This window comes from Dipodomys merriami, unplaced genomic scaffold (genome assembly GCF_024711535.1).
Source record: "Dipodomys merriami isolate MVZ:Mamm:240054 unplaced genomic scaffold, mDipMer1.0.p SCAF_12, whole genome shotgun sequence".
Taxonomy (NCBI): domain Eukaryota; kingdom Metazoa; phylum Chordata; class Mammalia; order Rodentia; family Heteromyidae; genus Dipodomys; species Dipodomys merriami.
Window position 1 is genome coordinate 13,417,861 of NW_027202493.1, and position 25,509 is coordinate 13,443,369.

At 34.2% G+C, this 25,509-nt stretch overlaps 1 protein-coding gene across 1 annotated transcript in view; it reads right to left on the minus strand.

Annotated features, from left to right (window-relative positions):
- The window catches only part of Tnks (tankyrase), a 144,405-nt gene that overhangs the window by 46,430 nt on the left and 72,466 nt on the right, over window positions 1-25,509 (minus strand). Inside the window, exons 4-5 of the mRNA XM_070016261.1 lie at window positions 13,491-13,527; window positions 12,764-12,839 (exon numbers count right to left, since the gene is read on the minus strand). Coding sequence (XP_069872362.1) covers window positions 12,764-12,839; window positions 13,491-13,527 — 113 coding nt within the window. The remainder of the gene's footprint in view (window positions 1-12,763; window positions 12,840-13,490; window positions 13,528-25,509) is intronic.

Genomic DNA, 25,509 nt, shown 5'->3' on the forward strand with positions numbered 1-25,509 from the left:
CAGTCACAAGATTGGTGAATCAAATATACTTCTTTTCTTTATGTGTTATCCAATGGACTAACACACCATCATCTACTTCCTTTACTACTCAAGGCCTTCAGTAAGCAAGCTCTATTCTGCCAATCTTATATTACTTATTTCTTTCTAACATAAACCATTCTTGTTCTGAGAGTCATTCAAGGGACTATCTTCCTTATAACTGGAAACATGCTACAGGAAAGATTGAAAAGTATCTCTAACAAATGATTTGAAAAAATTTTAGTTGAAACTAAAAGGACAATATACTTCATTCATTTTATACAGCTTCTAGCTGTGAGTGAATCAGTACTAATTTGCTACACTATATCCAAATGAAATATGCCAATATAGTATTTAATCTTCCATTTTATGTCTCACATATACAATATAAATAAATCGAAGTTTTTTCTAAACCACATTTGCCATATTTTAATTTGAAACAAGTTATTAAAAGGCTCTCTGCTAAAATTTAACATAGTAATTAAAATAATCAAACTCCTCACTTTTAAGTCAGAAACAATTTTAATTAAAAACTTTTCTGTAACCATAGCAACTTTCCACCTTTGCTCATTTAAAGCTTAAATATTTTACCAGTTTTATACACAGGCTCTAATATACTTTAATGTACTTTCATTTTTTACTGTCTTCTATTTGGCCTTGGGATTTCATAAGCGTTTCAATTTATTTTATTCACCTATTCCAAATGTTAAAATACAAATAATTACTATGTACTGTACCATCCATTATTGTTTTCAAGGTACTACATGTTTTATATATTCTAATCATCACTAAGTTGAGAAAACAGTCTGAAAACACAGCTTTTTTGAAATAATATTTTTATTATCTTTAAGTAGTTGTAGAAAGGAGTTACCATTCAACAAAACAGTTTATAAGTATAATGCACCTTGAATGATATCACCCTCTTTCAACATTCTTCCCTATCCTTTCCAACCTAAGTCTTCCTCTTAGCTTCCTTAATTTCATAGGATATGCACTGAACATTATGACCGCATTCCCCTTTCCTCTCTTCATTCACCCCTCACACATCTCCATGGCCCTCCCCACTTTTCTAGTGCCAGTTTCCTGGCCTTCATTTTGTTGTATTGGGAGTTAGTTTTCTAAAGAATTACATTATGTGAATTCTCCCTTGCAAATATCATACTTTGGTGTACACTTGTACATCCCCATATATGTTTACTTGTACATTTATAAATTAGTTCTAGCTTCCACATATGAGGGGGGAAAAACACATGTTCTTTGTCTCTCTTGGTGTGACTTAATTTTTTTCCTATGAGCTTATATATTTTTCCTCTTTGAGTTCTTTTTGTTGCTATCTTCTTTGTCACAGAGATGGATCATATTATATTGGCTTTTTTCTCCTTAAGTGTTATTACATAGAAGTCTTATTCTTTGTAATGGCTGTACAATGTTTCCATTGTGTGGCTGCACCATAGTTATTTGCCCATTGCCTATAAATGGTTATTTAAGTATTCCCATTTTGCCCTATTTTATCAAAATGTGTCTCATTAGAAATCTATTATTTGATTAAAATAGATCAGTATTTCCCTTCTACAAATAAAATACTATTTTTGTCATTAACACAAAATTCCAATGGAAATAAATAAACAACATATTCAGACCTTTATTAAATTCCCACCAGGCACTGAGACATAATTAATCTATCAAGAAGGAAAGAGCCAAGAAGCTCTTTTGAGACAATGTAGCTAAGACCAGAATCTAAAGAAATTAAGACTCAATATAGGCATGAATTCATGGTAATAAATATACCTCTTTGTTGATACCTGTCTTTGAAGAGGTATTTCAATAGTACAGATAGCATTCCTTGAAATTTCTTAATTCCAAGACTATTACAAACAGCATTACAAAGTGCATAACTCACATAACTTGTTTACATAGCAACTACTTTCGAGGCAAACTACTGATTTGGCAGGAAAATGAAGGAATTGAAGAACAGGAAGCTAATCATTAGGGATCAAGTACACACACTCTGACTTCAGAACCCTTATCCGGGCTTCCTTCTTTTCCTTCAGAAATGGATTAGAATGGCTGAATGGCATAAAGTATTAGTATTTGCAAACAGGGATCTTTTGATTCTGAATGTTTCAGCATTCTAATCCATCGGGCACCACACATAAATACTAATATTAACAGTATGGTCAGACCTTTAGAAACTGTTGGACTCCTTAATAGAAACTACCTAAAAATAATAAGTACAGCAGGACAAGGAGGAATCTTAAAATTGAAATTGGAGCTGAATCAATCCCATTTAAGAATGTTTCTATGGGGAAGGGCGGGGAGAATTGGGTGGGGGGGCGAGAGGCAGATGGGAAGGGGAAACAAAGGAGGGGGCTACAATGCTTGATAAGAAATGTACTCATTATCTTGCCCATGTAATTGTAACCCCTCTGTATAGTATTTTCACAATTTTAAAAAAAAGAATGTTTCTATGTATCACTAAAAGATAGTCAATGTTGTTTCTTCTTGAACTAATCCCCTTCAGCAACTTCACCTGCTACTTGCAGACTTCTTACCTGACTACTTTCCTATTTACCTTGTAGTTGGGCAATATTCATTCTTAAAGTGTGACACCCTAAACAAGGCAAAATAGGAACTGATCTAAACCAATGAATGACCTCTCTTAAGTCTCAGTTATTCATAATGAACATTTTAACACATCTTAGGAGGCTGCACTATACTGTTTACAGCTTCTTCCAAATAAGATTCTATGAATTCTAGATATATTATGTGAGTAGACAGGGATAATAATTGATATTTTATAGTCTCAAGATGTTTTTCCAAAGACATACTCATCTTCAGGAGGAAACTTCAGGTTTTAGAAACGTTACAGAAGGCTATAAAACAAGCATTCCATTATTCCAAATGGAAAAATGTATTTTTTGTTGTTGTTGTTGTTGTAGGTCGCAGGGCTTGAATTCAGGGCTTGGGCACGGTCCCTCAGCTCTTCAGCTCAAGGTGAATACTTTACTGCTTGAGCCACAACGCCACTTCCGGTTTTCTAGTACTTTATCGGAGATGAGTCTCACGGACTTTCCTGCCTGGGCTGGCTTTGAACCGTGATCCTCAGATCTCAGCCTCCTGAGTAGCTAGGATTACAGGCGTGAGCCACTGGCTCCCGGCATTAAATGTACATTTGTTTTTGGTTTTTGGTTTTTTTTTAGTCAGTCATGGGGCTTGAACTCTGGGTCTGGGAGCTGTCCCTCAGCTCTTCAGCTCAAGGCAAGTGCTCTACCACTTGAGCCACAGTGCCACTGGAAAAAATGTATTTTTAAGTAAGAATATAAAGAATTTTCTTTATTTTAAGTGTACGTATTAGGAAGAAAAAAAGAAGAAAAAAAGCAATGAAAAAGAAAAGAACAGGAATCTCAAAGGGTAATCTTTGTTAGAAAAGAATTCTGAATGCCAACTTAATTCAATTTTAACTTAACATTATCACTGTGGAAACTCCAAGGGGATTCTCCAGCGGCTAGCAATTTGCATTTCTCTTTTCCATTCTCAGCTTTCCAGAATCAGCAAAAGAACTAAAGTGTGTGAAAGGAAATGAGTGTCTAGTGTACTCTCATAGAGGTCCTATGAGGGTGAGGGAGCTTGCTACTCTCAAGGTGCAATGTTAGTTTTTTGGTGTTTAAATGAGACACAGCTGTTGAGGGAAACAAGATTTCTTGGTCTGATGGTAACCTATTTCACAGCTTGAAAATAAATGTTCACATCTTTCTATAATCAGTATTTGCAATCTTAGGTTTTCATACACAAGTTTCAAAGATTCTAAGTAACATACAATAAATAGATGATTTGTCCCTGAAAGAGGAAACAAGTTGTTTGTACTAACTGGAACTTAAAGATTACATAGGAAGGAAACATTCTATAGTAGACTAGGTAGATCACCACTAGGTAGACTTTTAATGTAAACTAGGAGACTGGAAAATTCCTTTAATTCATCTGAGTGTAGTTGAGACCTGTAGGACTTTGGAAACAGCCAAATCTAGGTTCCTTCACAGTCCTTGATAAAGTCCTTGTTGTTTCTAGATTTCACATATGAAAGCAGAAGCCAAAGGATGCCAGGACAGAGCTAATGTTATTCCTGCCCACAGCCTTCTTTTCCAATTCTAACAAAGTATTCAACCTTCTTTGCAAACAGGAGATTCTTTTAATGCAAGTATTGATGGCGCTCAAGAGTTAAGCATTATATTACTACTAAAAATTAAAGCATCTTTACAAAAGAAAAATTAAAATGTGAAGGACTATACATTTACAATTAGTCTCCTAAATTTACTAGTTTGGCTAGTAAAATATGCTCTTCAAAGTGACTATACATGTTATTTATAGTATGTTTTACAAGTTTACTACTGATGCCATTCTTTTTTTGGGGGATGGGGAGGAGGTCCGGTCGTGGGGCCTGAACTCTGGGCCTGGGCGCTGTCCCTCAGCTCTTCAGCTCAAGGCCAGTGCTCTACCACTTGAGCCACAGCACCACTTCTGGTTTTCTAGTGGTTTATTGGAGATAAGAGTCTCACTGACTTTCCTCCCAGGCTGGCTTTGAACCATGATCCTCAGATCTCAGCCTCCTGAGTAGCTAGGATTATAGGCATGAGCCACCAGTTTAAAGTTCATTCTTTAAATATAGGGTCATTCTTAAAGGATTTAAGAACTTTTGCTGAGTATTAGTATCAAGTGTTATTAATTAAATAGTTTGTTGTAAAGACAGTACAAAATCATAATCATTACAGCCTATTTCTAGCTCTGCATCATATAATATTTTATACACAAAACATGTGGAAGTTAAAGCATAATGAAACACCCACCTACCACCCTGTTCAACGGCTAATAAGGGATATTAGCAGTATCCAAAGCTTCCTTAAATGTTTCTTAATGTACTCTGCAGCTGTAATCTACCTTGCTAAGATAAAAGTTTGGACAAAAATACTTAAAACTTAAAGATTATAACTTTGAGTGTGTGTGTGTGCTGGTCCTGGGGCTTGAACTCAGGGCTTGAGCACTACCTTGAACTCTTTTGGTCAAAGCTAGCACTCTACCACTGAAGCCAAAGTTCCACTTCTGGCATTTTGGATTAGAGTCTTCTGGACTTTACTGCCCAGGCTGGCTTCGAACTGTGATCCTCAGATCTCAGCTTTCTGGGTACTCAGGATTACAGGTGTAAGCCACCAGCACCTGCTTGAGTTTGTAACAATTTTAAAGCAAATGCTTAAGTGTCATTTTTTAAGACTGTAATAGTGAATCAAGGAGTTCACAGATAAGTGATTTAGTACTCACTCTCTTCCTGTCACTCAACTGGTCTACTTGTGGGAAATTTCAGGCAAACTATGCTTCTGGATATGAATGCAGGAGAATTCAAATCTAATAGGAGGATGGCTAAATAGAGGTAAAATGGACAACCAAGTTTTATCATCTGCTTTCTAACTGCAGTCCCCTTATATTCAAGTCATTTTTCAGAAAGAGCTAAGTTGGCAGGGGTATTAATGACCACATCAGTAAAAATGTCATACTTGACTAAACAGTGATTGTTTCTGTGGTAATTATTCCTGAACAAAAATTTTTAAATATGATATTGTGAAATTTAAAAAAAGATTTATTGTTACAACGTAAATATATATACAAGAGCACAAAGCTTTCTCAACATAAGCAGGCAAGAAAAATTACACTAATGGATTTCTGCATTATAGTATGATAGACATAGCTCAGCAAGACACAGTCTAAAAAAGTGATTTGATTAGATATATAATTAAATCTAAAGTACTTCAAGAACTCCCTGATGGAGAGTTAACTAATTTTGACCTGTTTGTAATCCCAAGTAACTAGGAACCAAAAAAGTGGGAAGCTTAATAATTTTTTTAAAAAATGGCATGACTTTGTACCCAGCAAGTTTTGGCAAGAACAAGGAAGATAATAAGGGCAGTAAGGCCAAGAAAATAAACTTTGTTTAAACACTGTTCTGCTTAGTGTGATGCTACCTATCCAACCATGTGTTACTGTCACCACTGCTAAGTTAGCTGAAAACTAAGTAATAAAATATACTGTAGGCGTGGCATGCTAGAACTGAATCCCTTCACATTTTGGTTTTAAAAAACAAGATACAATAAAACTTTCTAGAATCATATAGCTAATAAGAGTTAACATTTGGTCTTCTAGATTCAAGTTCTTGCTTTTTCCCATAACATCATGATTTCAAAAGATATACTAAGGGATGGGGGAAAGCAAACAACAATAAGATACAACTTGAAAATAAGTAGACATATCTTAATAAGTAAATATATTTGGGAACTATTTAGAAATCCTTACTTATCCTTTAAGGTAGCTATGGAAAAATTATTCAGTAATCTGTCTGAAAACAGATGCACTCTTTCTTGCTTATGATTGAGTTGTTTTTCTTAGTCAGTTACTTATTACTACATAACAACCATCCAACAATGTTGTGCTACTTAGGAAGTTCTGCTCTATGTAGTATGTGTACGAGGACAGTGATGTCACCTGGAGGTTGGACTCAAGTGAGGCCAGAATGTCTGTGAGGCCTAGACAGGATCATTGACAAGCTTGACTGGGAGTTCAGGAGAGACTGCTGGCTAGAGACTCAGTTCTTTTCCAAGTGGACTTTACTAGACAGTTACTTAGGCTGCCTGTGGCTGGGTTCCAGTAGCCACCAAGCCAATCCAGGGCTTGTCTTGAAATGGACACAGATTATTTCCACCTTCTTTTATTCATCTAACCAGTCCCAGAAAAGATCAGAGTCAGAGTGGGAGGGAACTAGATAAGGGTGTGAATAATAAGAAGCATGGGTCACTAAGAGGACTCACAGTAACGATATACCATGTAATGATGGTTAAGTCCTCTCTCAGATGATATTTAGAGAAGCTGTAAGAGAGGGAGCTGTTGACCAAAAACAATGAGAAATTCTATTCAAATGTATATAATCCTAAAACTTAAACATAGGTAGGAAAAAATTATAGCAATTGCATCTTTCCTGTTCCTCATGGGTGTTTTCAAGTGAATACTGTGGCATTATTTTCAGCCAAATGTTAATTTTTAATGAGTATGTTGTATTTTCCCCCTTCACAAAAGTCTGAATTTAGTGCTTTGTGCTTGCTAGGCAGGAGCTGTTACTTTAATTCTTTAATTCTTTTTAATAGGTAGCTAGGATAACGGACATGCTATCACACCCAGCTTTTATTGGTTGAGATGATGTCTTGTGAGCCTTTTGCCTGGGGTTGGCCTCAAATTGTGATCTGACTGCTGTCTCCCAAGTGGCTAGGATTACAAGCATGAGCCACCACGGTCAGTAAATATATGTTCGTTTCTTCTTCTTGTTCTTCTTTTTTAATGGTTTGTTTTGTTTGGTGCTGGATGCTGCCCTTAGCTTTTTCACTCAGGCAAGTGCTCTACCATTTAAGCCACAGCTCTACTTCTTGGCGTTTTTAGTGGTTTATTGGTGATAGGAGTCTCTTGAAGTTTTCCTGCCTAAGCTAGCATTGAACCTCAATTCTCAGATCAGCCTCTTGAGTAGCTAGGATTATAGATATGAGCCACTGGTGTCTGGTGAATATGTACTTTTAAATGGCACTATATCTCAAAACCATTTCTGAGTTTGTAAGCTACTAATTTAAAGTTAGTGGTAAATAGAGTTTGAAGGGAAGGTCAAACTCCAAAAGAATCAATTCAATTATATGTTTTGTAGATTATTTGATAACCTCCAGCTTATTTTACTTGAAATTTGAAATTGTATTTCTTTTCCACTGCATTATGTGTAACCATAAACTTCATGTATTTTATGCAATAACCATAAATTATTAAATTGTTCAACACTTTCTAACAAATTTTTTTATGAAATAGTTTAATATTTGTTAAACACAAATTTGAGATGTATAAAAGTCACACCCTTGTAGCTTATTTTATTCAAAAGTTACAAATGTTGATAAGAAGGACAATTTAAGTAAAGATGCAAAGAATGTTGATATATGTATCTGACTAGTCTAAACATGTTCAAAAGTTTCAAACAAATGATCAAAGCAGTAAAGTCTAATTTACTGAGGTTCTACTATGTGTTAGTCATGTCAACTCACCCTATTAAATGTTTTGTGCAATGGGTGTACTATCCTCTTTTAAAAATGAGTAAACTAAGAATTCTATAGCCACTGTTACCCACTTTGAAAGTGGAAGAGCCAAGAATAAAAACCAATCTTTCTGACCTTGTAATATATTTGCTCTTTCAAGTAGAACATAGTTTGTTCATGATGTCTTCAAGGTATGACACAAAATTCTACTTTATTTCTCACTGATATCCATGTGAAAGTACTTTTTAAATACCAGTTTTCTCTGCTTCCAGTCTTATTCATTATTATTTTATGGAAGCAAACATTTGCACAGTAGAAATCTGACATTTTAAAGCAAGCTTTCAGTTAATTTTTCTGAATTAAATCATGTGCTTCCACTTGCCTGTTTGTCTAAATTTGTGGTCTCTTTCAGAAAAGCATATAATCTAATGCTTAAAAAAAGATCTAAAATCTCCTCACCTTCACTTTATAAACAACAGGAGGAATATGTCTTTTTGGGGACATTAGCTTCGATGCCTGGACAATGTCTTAATCATTCTATCAACTTATGAGCTCTTTGTAAGCAAGTATCATTAGCTATACATTTATTTATCTTCCCATTGGTATTAGAGTTTTGTTGAATAAAAACAAATGAAAATGAGCAAAAACAAACTTGAAATATCAGAATTACATGGAATATCTTATAAAGTGGAACCAATCAAGTATTAACTATTATCATTATTTGGTAAGATATAATCAAAGCAGTAGAAGGCACAGTAGATGTATATAGTTATATATTCTTATTGAGGAACTACATATACAGTTATCTTCTTATCTAATCGTTATAAAAGAGAAATGAATTTAAGTCACTCGTTTGGAAAGGAACTAAAGAATGCAAAGAAAAAGGAATAACACATAGAAGGACAAAATAAAACTCTCAAAAGGGATGAATGTTAAAATAAATTTGAGATATGATCAAATATTTTCATGATAGTAAAAGTATACTTACAAAAATACTAAAAACAAGAAAACACTACTACATAAAATTTAGAAATCAAAACAAGGATTCAACACTGGTAATTTCTAATCAAACATCTAACACGGATAAAAACTTAGAAATAAAATAGTCTAAGTTTTTTCATAAATACTTCCATCTCTTGTAAATACTGGTTCCTCTGAATTTAGATAATTAGTGCAATGTAATAAAATCAAGTGTTAGAAATTTCATGATTTCTCCTATAACAACTTTTATTTTGGAAATGAACTATTAAATTGTATTTAAACTTGGATTACAATTTAATTATACTCAATGCTTCTTAAGGCTTCATAAAGTAATTTTTCCAACCTTAAAAAAATAAAAAATAAAATGGTCTAGAAGGAAAATAGGCTGTTTTAAAGTTCTGGTAGTCTTCACTACAAGTAGGAGTCGTGGAATGTAAAATCTGACAAGAGATGGAAAAGAGAAAAAATTATATCCACCTGCTGTATTTCTAAAGTAGCTGTCATTAAAAACATGAATATAATTGTATGAAGATGGCATTTTAGAACAAAATATTTCTCAAAATGTTTTGCCTTTGTTCTTTTTTAATGAACTACCTAGAGTAGTCAAACTGAAATTTTGATTTACATGCAAAATGGTAAATCAAATTTATAGGTGGTATTAGTTTCAACTGGGGTCCTTTACTATGTATGAGAAACCAGACCAAAATGGAGTTATTCATGTTAGAGTTCCATGCCAGCAAGCCTGAACTGAGTTCTTTATCTGACTTTCTGGGAAATCAGGGTAAAAAGAGAGAATGATAGCCAAATCCCCAAACAGATCACTTTCAGCTGGCATGAAAAATAAGTTTTCTTTTCTTCAACCTTTCCAGAATGAGTAACTTCAACATGACCAATCTACTTTTTGTTTTCTTTACTTACCTCAGTTAAGCAGAGTATTCTATTTTGTAGAATATTCTATTTTGTAGAGGTGTTTTATAATTCTTGAATCACAAAACCCAATTTAAACTTTATTTTTGAGACAGGGTTTTATTATGTAGCCTCAAATTCTAGATCCTCCTATCTCAGCCTCCCAAGTGTTGAGATTATAGGCATGCACTGTGATACCTGACAATAAACATTTTATCTTTTGACAAAAGTGAAAGCACATAAATATGCCACTATTTTCAGAATTCTATGGGCTGCAAAAACAAATGTCTGTGGGAAATCAAAATATTAACCGCCTATATATATATATATATATATATATATATAATTAGTCACCAATTCACAGCATAGAGCTACAAATCTATTTACCCTCTCATTGTACAATCCCACACATTACATTAAAAAGGAACACTAAATTCTCAAACCCCTACACATCTCAAAGTAAATTTTCCACCTACAAAGCACTCTAAGAGGAATATTTTTTTTTATCCCAAACCGCTACTGAATTAACATTTCCATAGACTCTTTAAATTTACAAACCAAGGCTTGTAGTAAAAACCAAGAGAACAGAATTCATCTAAATGGTGAAACAGTCCTTTGGAACACTTCTAAAAAAGGATGAGGTCTTATAACATGTTCTATATTTGCTTGACTGCACATAAAATAGTACCTTGATTCTCTCATTAATATGATGGCAGAATTCCTCATTTTAGCTAAGCATTTGAAAATATACTAAATATCTGAGATAGATACTTGTTATTCAACAGCTAGATATGCTTACATTTTTTTCCTGACATTACCATCAAGAAAGCAGAAGATTGTGTCATAATGAATGGCTCTTAAACTCAATCTCCACTATTTCTGAAAACATTTATGTGTGGTTTTGCTGCAAGTAGTAGACTGAAGAATAATTATCTGTGCAAAAATGAGGATAAACTCTAAATAGGAATACAATTCCACTTAACCTACGACATTTTACTTGTTTCATATGTATACAGATAACAACTATAAATGACTCCATATGATACATGCATAGCACTAAAATCTAATAAATGTTGAGTCTAATTTTCTTTATCTATCTAATTTAAAAACTGAAAATCTAAAGTATAAAAGTATATTCTGGAAGAGCATCATTTTATTTATACATCAGTAACCTTCTAGTGTGTTCATTAAAATGCTCTATACATTAAAATACCCAGTTCTCCCTCATGTTAGTTACTCAATTAATAAACAATAAAATAACACAAAGTAATAGTAACAGAAAATATAAAACCTCCTATTTCCACATTTCTGATATAACTTTCTAAATAACAAAGAATGAAGATAATTTTCTCACTCAGAGAATAAAATTATGTTTATCATAGGACAACAGAGTTGTAGCTTAAGCTGCTGCTACATGCAAAGTGCCATGCTTGGTCCTGTTCAAAATACTAAACAACAGAACAGGAAAAAAAAAAATGTATGAACAACTGCAATGTGTAGAAACCTTTGCCAAATGTCACAGAATACAGAAAAGCAGCTGCAGAATTTAAGTAAGAAATACATTGGCTTCTCCTTTGAGGAGAAGGAAAAATAACAGTGTTCTATACACTTGTACAGGGAAGAAAGCTAAGAGAAGAGATGACTTATTAAGAATCAGTGACTCTGCTACTTTATCATGATTTTCTTTCTACACTAGAAAAGAAGCTATCGGGGTATAAGAGTAAGAATGAAAGAATAAGCTGTGATAGAAACTGACTCCTGAGATAGCAATTTCACACAAATTCAATAGTATTTAAATGGCTATGGAAAACTGAAGTATGCTAGGCATTGAAAGATGTGTCTAAACACTACCACTACACTAACCGCAGGTGAGAAGGCCTTTTTTACACAATCATAGAAGTTACTTCATCTACTCCTAGGATTCAAATAAAATATGGATCTTCAAGACCCATATGAGTTTTAATATCCCCAAAGCAACTTCAAAATGAAAGGAAAATAAGCAGTTAAAACACTTCCCTAAAGTCAGAAATAGTACTGGGTAAATCTCCCCTGGTTTACAGAAGCAGGGAATGCTCTGTTTTTCAGTCTATTAGGTAAATCACTGAAAAACTTTGCAGTCGATTACTAAGGATGTAAAGGTTCACACTTGGATGTATCTTCAAGAAGAATACGAAGCAGACAATGCACATTTTATACATTCCCTCATATGTATGCCAACTGTACACATTGTACAACATTTCTCTCTTAATCTATTTTCTTTCAATGTCACAGTTAGAACTTAGTAAATAAAAATTAACAAGCAGAGCTGTTACATATACCTAAAAATCATTACTATTTTCTCAGCTTTAATGAAACAAGAACTAATATCTAGCAAACAAATTATGCTAAATAAGAAATAAAAAATGCAAATATTCTAACAAAAATGAGTAAATAGGGCATACATCTTTTCAATCTCCATTATTATATACAGAAATATGTGCTAATTTTAGTCACTGGCAAAGCTGCAACTTTCAGTATCTGACATTTAAGAGAAAATCTTACTTAAGATCCATGCTTCACCAGCTCTATGAACATGTCACAACTGCCAATAACAGAGCTGGATTTCATTGTATAGGAAAAAGATACTAGAGTAAAAGTACAACTATATATGTGTGTCTATATGCATAGAGATAGGTGTATACATATGCATGCCTACTTCAACATTTTCAATATAAAGCAAGAAATGATTGGAGGAAATTACATTTGAAAGAACTTACCTTTCGCCCATCACTTGCATGGCAATTCACATTTAGAGGAGTCAGTAAAGCCATTAGTTTTTCTTCATTACCGCTCCTACAAAAAGGTAGTAAGTAAATTTCTATAAAATACTGAGCTTCTTATGCATATTTATAGATATATTTTCACAAAAGGGTGTAAAATAGGGCTTTGCTTTAATTTATTATGTGAATCAAAATGAATCCCTAACAATATTCAATTAATTCCTGCTATTTATTATGTAGTGATATATCTTGGATTATGTAGCTTTCTATATTTTTAAAGAATTATAACAAACTTTATTCTGACTAATGATTTAAAACACTGCAGTTAAAAGATACATACAATCTGTTATTTAAATTATACATAGCAAGGAACAACAACAACAACAAAAATCAGGTGAGGATTTTAACATTTACTTCATACCCTTCATTAAGCTTTGCTGGAAAATCTTCAGACCAGAATGAGGCTTGCCAACTAAGATTTGTAGGTACATTAAGAAATGTTCCAAATAAAATTAACCTTGTAATCATTATCTAGTGAAAGATACTGTCATATTTACTAACCATGTAAAGTATACAAATATTTAGTATAAGTGTCTATCCATATTATTGCCTAAAATCCCAGCAAGACAATAACACGTTATAATTTTCATAGTCCTCCACCTGCCCTCCCCGTTTTCTCTCTTAAATGCATTATACTCACTTAAAAATGAATGGAATCACTTACCTAGCAGCTTCTAGGAGTTCGTCTTTCTTGTATTCACCTAGATGATTGCAAAATATCATGCTGTTAGCATTTGGCAGAAGACAGATTAAGAAATGCAGTAGGCAGCAAATAGAGAATTAAATAGGGAAGAAGAGAAAAAGAGAGTCCACACCCCGCTGGGTGATGGAGCCGTGACGTTAGCCAGCTTGTGAAGGCAGCATCACCAGTGCCTTGGAGACGGGCAGCAAATTGACGCAGCTTCTTGTCCAATCCTCAGATGAAATAGCTTTCTTCAGACAACCAATGAATGCTAAATCTCATGTCCAGAAACACATTCCCTCTGATAACAGCATGCCAGCTGAAGACAATGTCCCCTCCCCCCTTTTCTATTCAGGCTGTCACAGTAAACTTGTGAAGCATAATACATTCTGAGACAAAAGCAAAATAATGTGGCTCTTTAAAGGTATAAATTACTAGTCTTGAAAAAAAAAAGCCCTCAGTTTTATTTGTAACGACATGAAAGTTCTTTTTTTTTTTTTAAATTAATTACCATCGTTGAGCTTTCTACCAGTAGAAAATGCAAATATCAGAACCATGAAGCCCCTGCCTCGCGAGGGAAGGTCTGTAGACTACAAATACGTGAACTACGTACCAAATGCTATAAACCTCTTGGAGGCAGCGCTCCAAAACCAAAACAGGGAACGTATTCTTAAATGGCAGTAATAAACTAACGCGCATTAAGCCTTTATACTTTATATATCTTCCACAGGAAATTGACAAATCATAATTCTCAAAAATAGTTTTTAAAGCAGGTTGAGGTCTTTGAGAATGAGTGGATACTCAATTATTGTTACATGGGTAATTTTCCCCCTTGTATTATTTCACAAGGGATTTTTCAAAATATATCACAGACTAAAAATAAAAATAAATCTAAAAAAACATAGTAACGTATTTCTTAGGGTATTTAAGATCTAATAAGTTTGTTTTGCAAGCAAGTGCAATTGAAGGACATTGAATCTTAATAATACAGTGTTTGTTCATTCATTAAATAAAGAACAGCCAGGACTATGATTCAGCTACAATAAACTGACTCAGTTTGCTATATCATAATTATACAGTGTTTTAACAAATCATTACATGAATACAAATATTAAGTATATAATACTATTTCAAGTGAAAAGAGTCTAACATGAAATAACTAAAGTATTTTTAAAGATCTTATGTGAAAATACTAATTTCTTCATACTTTGTTTCTACTTTGCTATAAGAATGATTCAAATACAACAATGATACCTCAAGATCACAAATCACATGTTTAAATTCTATAATCCATTATTAGCAGATATTCTTTAGTCTCTTAGATTAAGACTAGGTTAAAATCTACAGAGTATAACCATGTTACTTTCAGATGAGAAAGCAGTTCAATGCCTATTCTTTTCTAAATGGAAATATTATATTCTAATAAAGCCACAGGTTTCACAATATATAACGATAAGCTAGAATGTACAATTTCATGATCACAGAATTAGTCATTCCAATTTTTTCATAAAATGTATTCCATGTTCTTTAACAACATAAAAGCAATATTATTATATCCTCTAGCCAACAAGTCTCACATATATTCCTTAAACAAACATTTTAGGTAGTAATATGGGAAATGAATAGGTAGACACAGATGTTAAGAGTCAATCAAAAAAGTCCCTTGTGAGAAAAATATCAAAGCCCTCCTTATAATTATTTGCCTGAGAAGTCAAGACCTAAGCAAATCAAATTACAGAATGTATTTATAAAAGTCACTCATTCATTTGAAAAGCTTATATGCCAGATTCAAAGATAAGACCTTATCATCTCTAACCTTAAGGAGTATTATTTTATTGAAAGTTATATAAGTAAATGTATGATTACAGCATGGTAATACTATTATATATTATGATTATATGGTTATAAAAATCTTACAAAATGTTATTATGAGTTTACTGGCTAGTCTAAGTGGGAATAATAAGAGGCAGGTTAGTTGTGATTGAGGAAGCCTTCCTGGAAGAGGAGACACCAGAGCAGAGTGTCAAAGAAAGAAGTGATTTTTAGGTGAATAGAGTATGGGTGAAGAAAGCAACCACACAGATAGAAATGCAAAGGGAAATGGTACTTCTAAAATATCAAATATGAATCAGAGAACACCTGCAGGGTCATGAGTAAGGATGAGGCACAAAATAAATTAAAGGATCATGAATGATTCCCTAGGTTGAGAAATCTGAACTTTCTTCTGAAAGCAGTAATACTGAAATATACAAGGGGGTAGGGAGATAAAGTACATTTAAACATCTGCAATATTTGTGATTATATAAAATACAAACTGCTCTTGGACAGGTAAGAAGGGGGACAGGAAACAAGAAATGGAGGGGAAGAAAGGAAGGAGAAAGGAAGAGGTAGAGGGAAAGAACAGACACAGTGTCAGAGAACTGAACTGTGACCACAAAGCAATTATATCGTGTGGTAAATATACATTCTTTGATGTTATTCAGTAAAAATATAGTAACATTGTGAACAGGAAGTGACTATGATTGAAATTTCAGTCATGGTGAATCATGACTCCAATAAGCTAGGTAATAAACAGGGCAAAGTATCTGGGATCCTCAAAGTTCAAATCAGTCTTTCTCTATACACTTCTCTCATGCATAGCTTATTGATATTTTCACCCAAAGTCACATTTCTGCAAAATGTTATTCCTTCTGAGATAAGCTGATAATAAGGTAAAGCTTTCAGAAGGAAATAAAAATATAACTATATCCAACAGAGCCAGACACAGGTATTACAAATGACTTTTTACTCTTACTGTTACAGATCCTAGTAGTGTAATCAGCTTTTCTGCAATACATTCCAGCATCCACTATCTGGTGCCCAAGGACCACAATCCATAAACAGCTGAAGCCATTTTTCAAATGCTACCTTGCAGGAACAACTAATATAATGAATTGAGAGCCCTTTACGCACTCTGACAACAAATCTGACTACTTACTAATAGCCAAACCACCAGATCTGTTTCATTTTAGCTGAGAAACTGAAAATATTCTGGCTGAGACTGATCCCTATGGAGCATTTATATTCTTTAATAACATCTCGATAAAAACTAGCAATAGATCAGCTAGAAAGGAAACTAGGCAATTATAGTCAAGATAATAGCAGCCAGATGTGGAAAAAATAAATAGCTTAAAATATTTTTATTAATAAAGTGAAGCAAAAATAAGTTAGACACAAAGTTTACTTTCTGAAATCTGAACTGTCACTATTATCAAATAATTAATAATACACATAAATATACAGATTAAACATTTTTAAAAAGCCATGTTGCTAGGCTCCAGTGGCTCATGCCTATAATTCTAGGAGGTTGAGATATTAGAATCAAGATCCAAAGCCAGCTCAGGCATGAAAGTCCATGAGACTCTTATCTTCAATACCAAAAGAACTGGAAGTGGAGCTGTGGCTCATGTGATAGAGCACTAGCTTTGAGTAAAAAAGCTCAGGGACAGTGCCCAGGCCTAGTTCAAGTAGGAAAGAAAGAAAGAATGAGAGAGAGAGAGAGAGAGAGAGAGAGAGAGAGAGAGAGAGAGAGGAGAGAGGGAGAGAGGAAAGAGGGAGAGGGAGGGAGGGAGGGAGGGAGGGAGGAAGGAAGAGAAAGGCAGGCCTAAGCCTAGTTATTTCTTTCATTCATTCATTCATTCATTGTTTGTTCATTCCTTCATTGTGTGGGTGGTGGTCCTGGTGCTTGAACTCGGGGTCTGGGCATTGTCCCTAAGTTTTTTCCCCCCCTTAAATCTAGCACTCTACCACTTGAACCACAGCTCCACATCTGGCTTTTTGGTATTAACTGGAGATAAGCACTTCATGTACTATTCTGCCTAGGCTGGCTTCAAACCTCAATCCTTACATCTCAGTCTCCTGAGTAGCTAGGATAACAGGTGTGAGCCATTGGTGCCTGGTGACTGCTCTTCCTTTCTTTCTTTCTTGCAGGATGACTGCCCTCCCTTCCCTCTCTCCCTTCCCTTTCCTCCTTCCCTTCCCTCTCTCCCTCCCTCCCTCCCTCCCTCCCTCCCTCCTTCCCTTCCTTCCTTCCTTCCCTTTCTTGTCAGTCGTGGGGCCTGAACTCTGGGCCTTGGGTACTGTCCCTCAGCTCTTCAGCTCAAGGCGAGCGCTCTACTACTTGAGCCACAGCACTACTTCTGGCTTTTTCTACTTATATGGTACTGAGGAATCGAACACAGGGTCTCATGCATGCAAGGCAAACACTGTGCCACCACTGAGCCACCTTCCCAGCCCCTGCTCTTTATTTTTGAAATAGAAATAACCTCTCTATCACTTAGTGTGTAGGAAAATTGTCTTTTGAATATAAATGGGGGAAAACTTACATAAATAAAATAGAAGTCATGACTACTGACTTCTCTCAATTTTGACAGAGTAAATGGCTTTTGCCAGTTGACTCCAACAAACCAGACATAGGTTTGTAAAAAGTGAGTCACATGAGCTTTTTGAGCTGGAATAACAAGAAAAGATTATGAATTTGAAATCAAATTCCTAAGTAGTAAGGAACTACAAAAGAATTTTGACCTTTGTTTTCTCAGCTTTCACATCACATAATGCACACATCTACCAATGCCCTTTTGCTTTATAGGAAATGCATCTAGAGATGGCAACTGGAAAGTCACCCTTCCCCCTACCACCTTTACCTGCAGTTTCATAATCACTCTAAGAGACCATCTACCATATAGTTGGTTATGGTCAATCAAACTGGTATGAAGCAGTTAAATGGATCATCGAAGTTTAACTGAGTATTATCCACTAGTCTGTCAGGCTCTGAACTAATATGTGAGCACAAAAACTGCTAAATCTAAGCTTTAAAAGAAGTGGTGTAAGCAAAAGAGAGAAAATAAGAATAGCAAGAATATAATTGTTTACAGCTAAGACAATCACTAGTTTTAAACTACTTTAACATAACAAGCTAAACTTTCATACCAGAACTACTTAAAAGCACTTGAACTTTCAGATGAACTTGTAAGTACTGGTCAGTGGGCCAAGGAAAAATGATTAAAGAAAATTCATTCTAGATCTCTTCAAATGATCAATGCATTTTCCATAATGTGATTTAATTTCTGAACTTAGGAGATATCTCAAGGGAAGAGCTATGTAAAGATTTCAGACAAGCATCTCAATTAGAGACTTTTGTACTGTTGAGTGTTAAGCAACATCATACACTGATAATTTTGATATCGATGTCCCTTTTTTTCCCCTCCTGAACTGAAGTTTGAACTGTAGCCTTCATAAATATTTGGCTTGCTTCCTCAGCTGATGAGCTACTGCTTGAGCACTGCCTGTTGGTTATTTTGGAGTTGGAGTTTCAGACTTTTCTGCTCTGGCTGGCTTTGCACCGTAATTCTCCAGCTTTTAGTGTCTGGAGTAGCTAAGATTATAGATTAGTAAATGACTAGGGCACGATATAAATACCTTTTCATCAAGGTGCCAGCAAACATAAGAAATTGATTTCTCTAGCTACGGCTTATTGAGGGGGAAAGATATGAATTTGGGTGACATATTTAATTGTGTTGTCAACACATAAATTTGACATTTCTGGCTTTTTTCTGCTTATGTGGTGCTGAGGAATAGAACCCAGGGCCTCATGCATGCGAGGCAAGCACTCTACCACTGAGCCACCTTCCCACCCAGCCCTCCACTGAGAACTGTTATAATAATAAAAAAAAAGATGAGTCTTGTCTTTTTCTTTGTTTTTGCAATGTACTTATTTATTGATATATAACTGACATTCAGTTAACTATTTTACACATATAATTCTATACTTTTTTTTTTTTTGGTGCAAGTCCTAGGGCTTGAACTCAGGACCTGGGCACTGTCCCTGAGCATTTCTTGCTAAGGCCAGTGCTCCACCACTTGAGCACAGCTCTATTTCTGGCTTTTTGGTGGTTAATTGGAGATGAGAGTCTCACAGACTGTCCTACCAAGGCTGGCTTTGAACCATGATCCTCAGATCTCAGCCTCCTGAGTAGCTAGGATTACAGGCATGAGCCATCACTACCTGGTTAATTCTGTAACTTTTGACAAATGTACATAGTTGAATGACCACTAAAAACATAGAATATTTCTATTACCTCATAAATTTCCCTCAAGCTCCCCTAAAATCCCATTTCATGACAACCATTGGTCTCATTTCTGTTCTGATATCTTTGGTGGTGCTTTGTTTTTAAATTTACTCATTTTAAATTCATTCCCTCTCTCTTCCTTCTCTCCCTCCTTCTTTTTCTTTCTTTTATATTTTGCTGCAGATAGAGCTCAGAGCAGTGAACTTGGTAGGCAAGAACTATCACTAAGTCATATCCACAGCTCCAATGTCCCTACATTTTAAACGGATAGAATGTCATCTAAATTAATGCACTGAGTATTTTGAATTTAGTTTCTTTTGTTCAAGTCTGTTTAAGAGTTTCATCCATGGTGTTAGACATGTCAGTAGTTTGTTTCCTTTTATTAAGTAATATTACATTCTATGTCCATGACCATTTGCTAGTTAACAGACACTTGGGCTGATTCTACCTTTGGGTGATTCATTTTTAACAAATCTAAACATTCAGACAGAATTTTGAATGAACATATGAGTGCTTTTCTCTTGGTTGAATGAATATCCATTAGTGGGGGGTTGCTGGTTTATATCATAGTTTATGTATTCTAACATAAAATGATATAAATAATTTTTTGAACTTAATTCTGATTTTTTTAATTGTGAAAATACCGTACAGAGGGGTTACAATTACATGGGCAAGATAATGAGTACATTTCTTATCAAGCATTGTTGCCTCCTCCTTTGTTTACCCTTCCCATCCCTTCCCAGCTCCCTCCCACCTCTTCCCCCCCTATAAATAATATTTTTAAAAAACACAAGTATGCTATTTTTACTTCTTAGACTTATAAATATTTCCTCAATGATTTTCTCATTCTCATTTATCTCTCAACTAAAAAATAATGAAATAGAGCAAAGTAGAAAGAAATGAGCTAAAATCCAAAGCAATGATAATAGCTCAATAGTTCATAATGTTAACTTTGTAAAAGAATAGCTACATTTTTAATAGTACATTCAACTACTTTAGGTTTTGTCCTAGTATTCTGCCATAATATTATGACCAAGAAAGGAACAAATTGGCTTTCTAAACATATTATATCAAAAGCCCTCCCTTTTTACAATCTTTTAGATAGAGTATTGCACAAAACTGCTTCTCTTCTATTAAAGAACATTTGCTTTACTATGTATGAAATTCCTTGTGGGTGGAACCTCAGTGTCTCTCTTGAAACTGGAAGACTAAAAATCATGAGACTGAAAACATGGTTCAAAGTTATAGAGTGCCAGCTTAGAAATCTCCAGGCTTTGAATTCCATCTCTAGTACTGCCAAAAGACGAAAAAGAAAAATAAGAATTAGACTGTTCAATTTCAATAACTAAATTAATTGTTAAACCATTATTTAAATGAGTTATTCTAAGTTAATGAGTATTCCTCAGTATCGAATGACTGACTGTGGTGATGATATCAGGTACTGCCTACATCAGCAAAATGATTGCTCCTATGCTTACACAGGTTCAGAAAGATTATTGGACAAACTATTAATCTATTTTCAATTGTACTGTCAATTTTCATTAACTTGTAGCTCTGTAACATGAGATCTCTAGTCACATATTACACTGACACATCAAATACAAGCTCTTCTACACTTAATGCCTTCTCTCTAATTCCATTCTTATTGCCACCATTTATTTATGTACTCGTACTACACTTTTCCAATAATTTTGTAACTAACCCTCAATGTCTACATCTCTTAATTCAGTTTCCACATTAATTTCTCTTCATTTACTTTACCCCCTTACTCAAAATATAGTAAAATTAGAAACAAAATAGAGTAAGTGTATGACTCCCTGTTTCTATGCTTTAGAAAATAAGTCTGTAGCCTGACATTCAAAATTCTGTTAAGATGTAGCCTAAATTGATTTTTTTAAACTCATTATATAATGTTCTCTATTCTTCTTCATCTTTCCATCACATACCATAAACTTTTATTCACTTTTCCCCAAATACTCTTGAAAACTATCAACTATCCATCTCCACTCATTAAAATGCATGGCCACGCTTACATTTAACTTCCTTCAAGATGTCAAGTCAATCAAAAGTACTAACAAAGGGCACATATACTAATCCTACTTGCCACTATATGATTTTACATTTTTAGGCAAGTGATCTGGCTATTCTGAGTCTTAATCACATAGAAAATAAAGGAATCATACTAGTTAATCTTGCTGATGAGCCTGTTCTGAGATCTGATTGAACAAATCTAGTAATTCCATGAAGTTACTGGGAACTTCACATTTCATGGAATGCATCAAGTCTGGAAAAACTATATACAAAATTTTGAATTCTTATCTAAATACAAAGAGTTAGCTACTTAAAAGTAACTTATGAACCCCAAATACTAGGCACTATCATTTCTCTGATTTAAATCTTTTATTTACACAGACATAGAGATATACGGTCTCTCCCAACCTAAGGTAAATCCTTGGTCTAAAAGCTGTTTCCTCCTAAAAATGATTTTCAACCATTCTGCCTCAAGGAATCTGACTGCTGATGTGCATACAAGTGTTAAGACTCATCAGTAGAACTGTGTCTGGTAGCTTGCTAAGAGTATGAAACTGGGCCTGGCACCATTCCTGGTGTGTTAGCTCTAAAGCTATAACTTTTTATCCTTCTGATTCAAGATTTATTTGTCCTTGGCATATCGCAGACAGTGAATATACATTTTTAAATGAATAATGTAGCTCAAGGAAGTAACAAATGAGTGGTAAAAAATGAAGACTTAAAACTTCACTAACATCAATTACCCATGTGTCTGAGCAAAAGATTTAGTGATACTTTTGGGGAAAATCGGGATTAAGAAAAGGAGAGGGTGAAGCTCATTAGTTGGAGAAGTAAATAAAAATTGATGCTTCTTGAAAAAATGAAAATTGCAAAGTCATTCCATCTTTCAGAGACTTTTCATGAATCAAGGATAAAACATATGAAGAAAATATCAATAAGACAGAATTAATATAGTTCTTAAATTGTTCAAGAAATAGTCATATGCCCTTTCATATAGCCTGCAATTCCTTAAGATTGTATTTGTCATAGAAGCAGAGGTCTTGAATCCCCAAATAGGTGTCTCCAAACGTTAGGGCCTCAGTAGGCTGATGCACTGAAAGGGCAAAGCACACTGATAAAAGCAAGGGCTGCAGGGAAGCAATTTTCTTTGCAAAGATAACAGTATGGTTCCTATAAATCACAACGTGCTTTGTTCATATATCCTCACAGCTCTAAGACTATAGCTACCACATACAAAACAGTTTTTTAAATAAAAAAGATCAATGTTGCTTACAGGTTTAATAAAAAAAAGATTTTTGAAGCAATCACTTAAATATAATACTTCACACAAAGTACCATAAATATTAAGAAAAAGTGTTTTAAATGGTTTAATAGACTTATTTTTCTCCCATGGATTTATTAAACCTCATATAAATCATATAGCCTCACTAAAAAGTTGCTACTCTAGAAACGAATTCTTGGAACATTTAAGGATTAAATCAATCCAGATAGTCAAGCTTTCAATGTAACTATTAATTTAGTATTTTAATTTCTCTCTTCTTGAATTTCTTTCTGAAATATATTATATGCTTTTACAAATTAAAACTGAATTATTCCAAACATAATACAACTTTTCTTGACAATTGAGAATCAGTTATTATGAGTTTCCATCAGACTATATACTAATTTGTAATGATGTACAAGGTTGTTTGTACTTCTCCAATATGGCTCAGAATGCCATGCCTTTATTATTTAAAAAATACATTTTATTTACTCTTTTCCTTTACACTAGTGAATCTACATATTTCACTAATTTTAATGCAAAAAGTGCTGTGCAATAGAAATATAAATAGCTATATTAAAAAAGAAAAGAAACAGGAGAAACTAATTTAGTAATATATTTTATTTTAGTCCATACTACTTCAAATATCACTTCAACATACGGCACTAGGCCCATTTATGATGTTCAATATCCAACTAACAACTAGCTGTGACCAGTGGTTAGACAACCTAAAATTATCATCAGCTACAAAAATTACAACAGTAGAACTGCAATTAGTAAACAAGCATAAACTATTACCACAGAAGCAAATAAGGGAATAAGACTCTCCTAAATATCAGGCATTTCAGAGAATCAGAGTACAACAATTGGATATTTATGTGTTAAGTGGGGAGTGATAGGGAGGAAAGAGAAGGGAAGGGAAGGAAAACATGACAAAAGTAAGAGAGAGGAAGACGACCAGCAAAAGAAAAGGTAGTAATTAAAGAGGGAGAAAAAAAAAAAACCTAAAAATTTCTCTAGGTAGATAAGTAGACTATAAGATGGCTAGAGATGCCTTCTTATATAATAATCAAGCAAAAAAATGAAGTTTGTGAAGATACATGCAATACTGATGAGAATTCACAGGTATTCAGCATGTTGTAAACATGCTTCAATACTCTAAGAAACCAGTAGTGCTTCGTGATGACAGAGTGCAGAAGCTTTTTAAAAGACCACCATATGTATAGGCTGAGATGTGCTGAGAGTACATGTAAAGTGCCAAACACACAACTCATCCCTTTTACTTAACTTTGTAGAGATGAACGACTCTACCAAAAGAAATTTGGTATAATCCTTTCCTAGTAATGAAGTCCTTGGCAAAGGGTAAAGGGAACTGGCAGGATTCACTATTTCTTGGTAAAAGAGACAAGCAATACGTGACTATCTAGAGAAAAGAAACAAAATCTAGCCTTATGGAACCGAAGATTAGGGTGAAAAACACTGAAACGCTACAAACTGATGGCTGAACATCACATGAACAACATGAATATTTAATGAAGACAAATGCAATGCCCTGCTATTAGAAGCCCTCTACTGCCTCGACCCCCAAAATCAACTATTCAAATATATAAGTAAACAAATCTAAAAAAGCATTCCTTGCTTGTGGTAATGTGTCACGAGGACCTTGGATTCCATAGTCACATCTTCTGATTCTGACCCTTCTTCATTCTTCTCATAAAGACCTTGTGATTAAATTGTGCCCAACCAAACAACCCCACCTTATGATCCTTAATTTAGTCACATCTACAAAGTTCCTTTTCCCCATCAGGTAAAATATCAAACCTAAAGGACTTAGTATGTAGACATCTCTGGGAAAGCATTATTGTGCTTACTACAGCTAATAATGGGAAATTGAAAAAAATTTAAATACAGTGAGTACTGGCTCTAAAAGACTGTTCTACTATTAAACAGAAAACAGATACTCTCTAATGTATTCCCTAGAAGTTGCTGGAAATACAGGAATTTTCTTTCATAAAACACAAGAAATGGGTTATAGCATGTAGAGCAAATTTTACTTAGCCTAGATCTTATTTTGGAAAATGAACTGCTTGAAAAATATATGATGAACACTTAAGGAAAAACGGTGATGCTACCTAATTGGCTAAACTAGCAATAAAATAAAAAAATAACATTCTTTATCAACTAAAATATGTTTGTATATTCTGAAAGTTGAGTACTAACACTGGAATTATAACTATATTCAGAACTCCTTTTGGTTGCAAAACAATTAAAATTTAAATTTTTGATAAAAGCATTTTTAACACAAGAAGTTAGCTTCTAGTACTAGGTTAAAATAGAGACAAATACAAATAGATTAGCAAACATGTTATTTTTGTCTATTCAAATGCCTGTGACAAAGTTTGCATAATTTCACTCACCACTGTTTATGGGAATTGTTCCTTCTATGCTTAGATCTTGTGACTGGTAGAGTTCCCTGTTCCAGTTCCCTGTTACAGCCCTAGTTAATCATCACACTCCATCTTCAGAGCAGTGATTGATCCAAGTATGGATCCATTGCCTCCCCAATGCCCAGAATTCTCAAGATTCTTCAGACACAAGTGGG